Consider the following 4,810-nt stretch of genomic DNA (forward strand, 5'->3'; position numbering starts at 1 on the left):
CGTTTGTTTTTGCTTAGACATAAAGGCATTCTAAAAAATTCACACACAAAAACAGTGAACATCAGTGTTTAAAGGAAGTGAGACTTTTCTAAAGGAAGTGACACTGTATACTTTTTATATGTTTAAAATCTGTGCAGAAAGTTATATTGAAACTTTCTCAGAAAGGGTTTGATTAGCCCCTAAGGCTGAGGTAAGACTACTCTTCAAAAGAATTTTGCTATGTTTTGCTAGTCTTTAATAAACTTTTTTTTTAAATTTGCCCCTTTTTAAAAAATCTTTGCAATTTAATTAGACACTTCAGAATATTAGACATCTGAATTTTCTTGGTTTCTGTTTTTCTTTAAGATGTGACAGTAAATGAAGCAAGGACTTAAAAAATAACAATCATGGTTTTCAGCCAGAACGCCTCGGCAATCAGACTTCTGAATTTGTATCCGTGGGGTAAGTGCTGCTTTTTGTCCTAGCTCTGTTTGGTGTTGTTAAGTGCTGTTGAGTTGATTCTGACCCATAGCAACCATGTATGTATAGGGTTTCTTAGGAGCAGCTGGTGAGCTTGAACCACCAACCTTGCTGTTCAAAGCGACTTTGCAGTCCACTGCATTAACCCACATTGCCACACCAGTACTTTGGAGGGATGGGTTAAGCATTGAGCTGCTAACCTTCAGACTGGAGGTTCAAATCCACCAGCTGCTCTGTGGGAGAAAGCTGAGGTTGCTTCTTCCTGTAAAGAGTTACAGTCTTGAGAACCCTATGAGGTAGAGCCGTTTCCCTGTGTCCTGTAGTTTCACTATGAATTTGAATCCACTAGAAGGCAGTCAATTTGGTTTGTTAGGTTTATAGGAACAAGCTTGTTCTCAGCCCTCATTCCATAAAGCTTACTCGGGAGCAGCACGCTGAGCTCCCTGTCTAAATGCCATTTTACAGTCTACTTAACGTGAGCTGTTAAGATGGAAACTAAATAGGAAGCCTGTGCTGATAATCTGCATTCAAAACGAGTTTCTGCTTTATGGTTAATTTTAGGAAAACAAACATAAATAAGAATGACTTAAGGCTTAGTCAGAGGAGCTCTGGTATTGTAGTGGGTAACGAGCTGCTAACCACAAGGTCAGCAGTTCAAAATTACCAGCTGCTCCTCGGGAGAAAGAAGAGACTTTCTGCTCTGAAAGATTTATAGCCCCAGAAACCCTATCCAGGGTCACTATGAGTCAGGACTGGTCAATGGTACACAACCATTATCAAGGTTAGTCATGATGGGAAATGTCCGCATGTGTAATTTGAAGAATCATGTATCTTACTTCCTTCATTCTTGGAATGAAGGCATATTCTAGAGAGAAGTCTATGTACCAACCAAAGGGAAATGATAAATATTGTATGTTGTTGTTATGTACTGTGGAGTCGGTTCCGACTCATTCTTTTATAAGATTTTTATAGCCATGGGTACTTTTTAGATGTTGTTGTTGTTGTTAAGTGCCGTCGAGTCGGTTCCGACCCATAGCGACCCTGTACAGGGTTTCCGAGGCTGTAAATCTTTACAGGAGCAGAACGCCTCATCTTTTTAGATAAGAATGGTAAAATTAAAATCAAAGACCTATAAGCTGAAAAAGAGTAGTAAAAATTATCTTTTGGCAGGTTGTTAATTGGTGATCTGAAATTTTAGAATCATCTGCTTTTTTTAGTCATTAGTGTTTTTTACTGCCCTCTGCCCACGATCACTAAGTAGCAACGTACAGATTTGCTTTCACCTTGGGTAAATACTTTGACCTCATTGTTAGTGTTGCTGTGCCGTGTCGGTTCCTACTCATAGTGACCCTGTATAGGGTTTCTAAGGAGCAGCTTGTGAGTTTGAACTATCGACCTTATAGTTCACAGTCCAGTGCTTATCTTACAGTGCCGCTTACAGTATAGTAATCTAGAAAAAGAGAAGTGCGGTAGCTGTATAGATAAACATTGGACTATGAACTACAAGATTGGTAGCTTGAGCCCACTAGCCGCTTTAGGGGCAAAGATGAGGCTTTCTGCTTCTGCAAAGATTTAAAGCCTCAGAAACCCTATACAAGGTCACTATGGGTCAGAACCAACTTAATGGCATTTAACAGCAACAAAAGCACCCTTACTCTAATCCTGAGAGGAGTATATTACCCTAATCCTGTATTTGGGAAGAGGATAAATCCCTTCTCTCCTACCACATCCACTATACTAGGAAATCAATGCTGAACTTTGTTTGGTTTGAGAATTTCATGTATTGTCTTTTTCTTCTTTTGTTTAATAGTCCTGTTCATTCTTCCTTTTTCTTGACCTTCTGGTTACTTTTCAGTATCAATCTGTTACATGATTTATCAGTAGGGGGTCCATGGATATATTGGGTGGGACAATTCTCTACGATGTATAGCATCCTTGGCCTCTGTCTGCTAAATACCAGTCACCTCCCTCCCCTGTCATTGTAACAGCCAGATAGCAAATGTCCCCGTGTATCTGCACCCACACCAAGAGGTAGTTGTTGTTGTTATATACTGTGGAGTCAGCTCCGACTCATAGCGACCCTGTACAGGGCTTTCTGAGGCTGTAAATCTTTACGGGAACAGAACCCTCCTCTTTCTCCTGTGGAACCATTGGTAGTTTCAAACTGCTGACCTTGAGGTTAGCAGCTGATTCGTAACCACTATGCTACCACCTAATCCCATCACCGGAGTCCTGGGGTGGCGCTGTGGGTTAATGCACCAGACTGCAAAACCGTTTGAACTGCAAGGTCAGTGGTTCAAGCTCGCCAGCTGCTCCTCGCAAACCCTGTACAGGGTCGCTATAGGTCGGAACCAACTCAACGGCACTTCACAACAACAACAATCCCATCACCAACACGTAAGCCACCACAGTACAACAGACAGATGAGTGGTGGTCATTGGTGTAGCCACTGTGTATTTTGAATGCCTTCCCTAACCCAGGAGGCTTATCTTCCAGTCCAGTGTATTAGCCCATGGGATCACACAAGGATTCCACAGAAGGCTTTTAATGTTTATTAATTATAAATATGCTTATTCATATTCTGAGAATTTTCCCAGAGCAATCACTGCTTCTTGGAACAGCCTGTCAACTAGCCTAACCCCTATTACTAGTGCTAGCTCCCAAAAGGATCCCAACTTGCATCTACTCAGATCACAATCTTTGGGCCATGTGCTGGTGGTACTACCAGTGTTGACTACTAAGAACCATTTACTTCATCATTATTTTAGTGCAAGAAAGTCTCAATCCAATATTAATACATCTGTTTAAAAGCGTCCCAGATTTAATCATTGTAAATTGAGTCCAGAGAAAATGTTGTTGCTTTTCTAACATGTTTTTCATCTTTCCAGTGTACATCAGCCTTGCATTTGGTACTTCACTTGCTTTGCTTGGTAAGAGATTTTCTTGGTTTGACTAAATTTGGTAAAAGGGTTAAAGTCTGAAAAATAGGAAATTTTATTTCTGATCCCATATCTGTTGCCTCTTTTATTGCAATCTTTTCCTCCAATACTTTCTTTGTCAAAGGAGCTCAAATTGGCCAACTGTTGTTTTCACAAATACCTTCTATAATTGTGAGTAATTATTACTAGAAATAACTTTACAACTCCATTAAAGAATATTGAGCTCGATATTCTCACTAATAGAATGAAGAGACACAGACTATGCCAAACAAAAAATGATCCAGAAATAATTTCTCTTTCATTTGTATTCTTTTTCTTATTAATACCAGATAAAGGAAAATGATATTTTTATATTAAAGCTTAACTAAAAACTAAATACATGTTTGGCATGGTACAGAGCATTGGACAATTAACAAATTGGCAACCAGGAAGCAAAAGCCCAGGTCCTAACCACAGGAAGAAAGAAAGCATAGATGATCATGACAACTTAACCATATATGGTTATATTTGACAAGTGTAGTGTTGGAGTCTGATTTGCTTCTTCTGTGTCCCACTTTCAAAACATTCAGTCTCATAGTTTGTAAAACAGGTCTGCAACACACTACCCACCTTGGCATTATTGTGGCGATTACATGCCTATAAAGTGCACCTACCCTACACTCCTCCCTTCTGCAGTGAGGAATTCAGAAGATAGAAACTTTGCAGTTGCTGAGCTGCTAAAGGAGAACTTCATTGAGAAGTTGGGAGTTGAGTTGAGAAAACTCAATGGGAGTGGGCTGGGGAGGGGAGGGGGGAGAGTCGTGGGGAGGAGGAAAATTCCATATACCCAAGAATGACATTAATTATTTGCTCCACTGAGAGTCAAAGATAATTGGATGAGCCCTTCTGTCCAAATTCTGTTTACAAAGTGCTAATTTCCTGTTTCCTAGTCTTACTTCCTCTGATAAAATGTTTTTCCATAGTTAATTTTATTAGTTCATTTCCCATATCCAGTTGGACTTTCCTGTGTTTCCAGGACTCCTGGGATCCTTGGAGCGCAACTCTGATGGAAGGGTAGGCTCCAGATCCCAAGGGTCAGCTTCAGCAATGACCAGAATATAATGTTAGGTTCCAAATAGCCTGTGTGTTTTTATCCCCTGTTTTCTTTAGATTTTTCAAATGAACCTTGTATTTTAAAGATGACTCTACGAAATTTCCACTTATTTTTATCATGGAAATTAAAAAACCATTCCATCGTACCAACTCACTATACATTAGAGTACACCATCATGAGGTGGGTTTTACGTTTCTTTTTTTTTTTTTTTTCTCCTATTGTGTGAGGAAGTGGGGGCGGGTGAGACATTTACTTTTGTGTGTGGGGCAAGGGGGAGATTCCATTCAGAATCTTAGAAGGTCAAAGAGAAAACACCCGT

General features: G+C 39.9%; 1 protein-coding gene across 1 annotated transcript in view; it reads left to right on the forward strand.

Annotated features, from left to right (window-relative positions):
* Positions 1-386: 386 nt before the first annotated feature.
* IFNAR2 (interferon (alpha, beta and omega) receptor 2) overlaps positions 387-4,810 on the forward strand; it is a 29,655-nt gene continuing 25,231 nt past the window's right edge. Inside the window, exons 1-2 of the mRNA XM_006862599.1 lie at positions 387-441; positions 4,548-4,671. Coding sequence (XP_006862661.1) covers positions 387-441; positions 4,548-4,671 — 179 coding nt within the window. The remainder of the gene's footprint in view (positions 442-4,547; positions 4,672-4,810) is intronic.

This window comes from Chrysochloris asiatica, unplaced genomic scaffold, assembly GCF_000296735.1.
Source record: "Chrysochloris asiatica unplaced genomic scaffold, ChrAsi1.0 scaffold00049, whole genome shotgun sequence".
Taxonomy (NCBI): Eukaryota; Metazoa; Chordata; class Mammalia; order Afrosoricida; family Chrysochloridae; genus Chrysochloris; species Chrysochloris asiatica.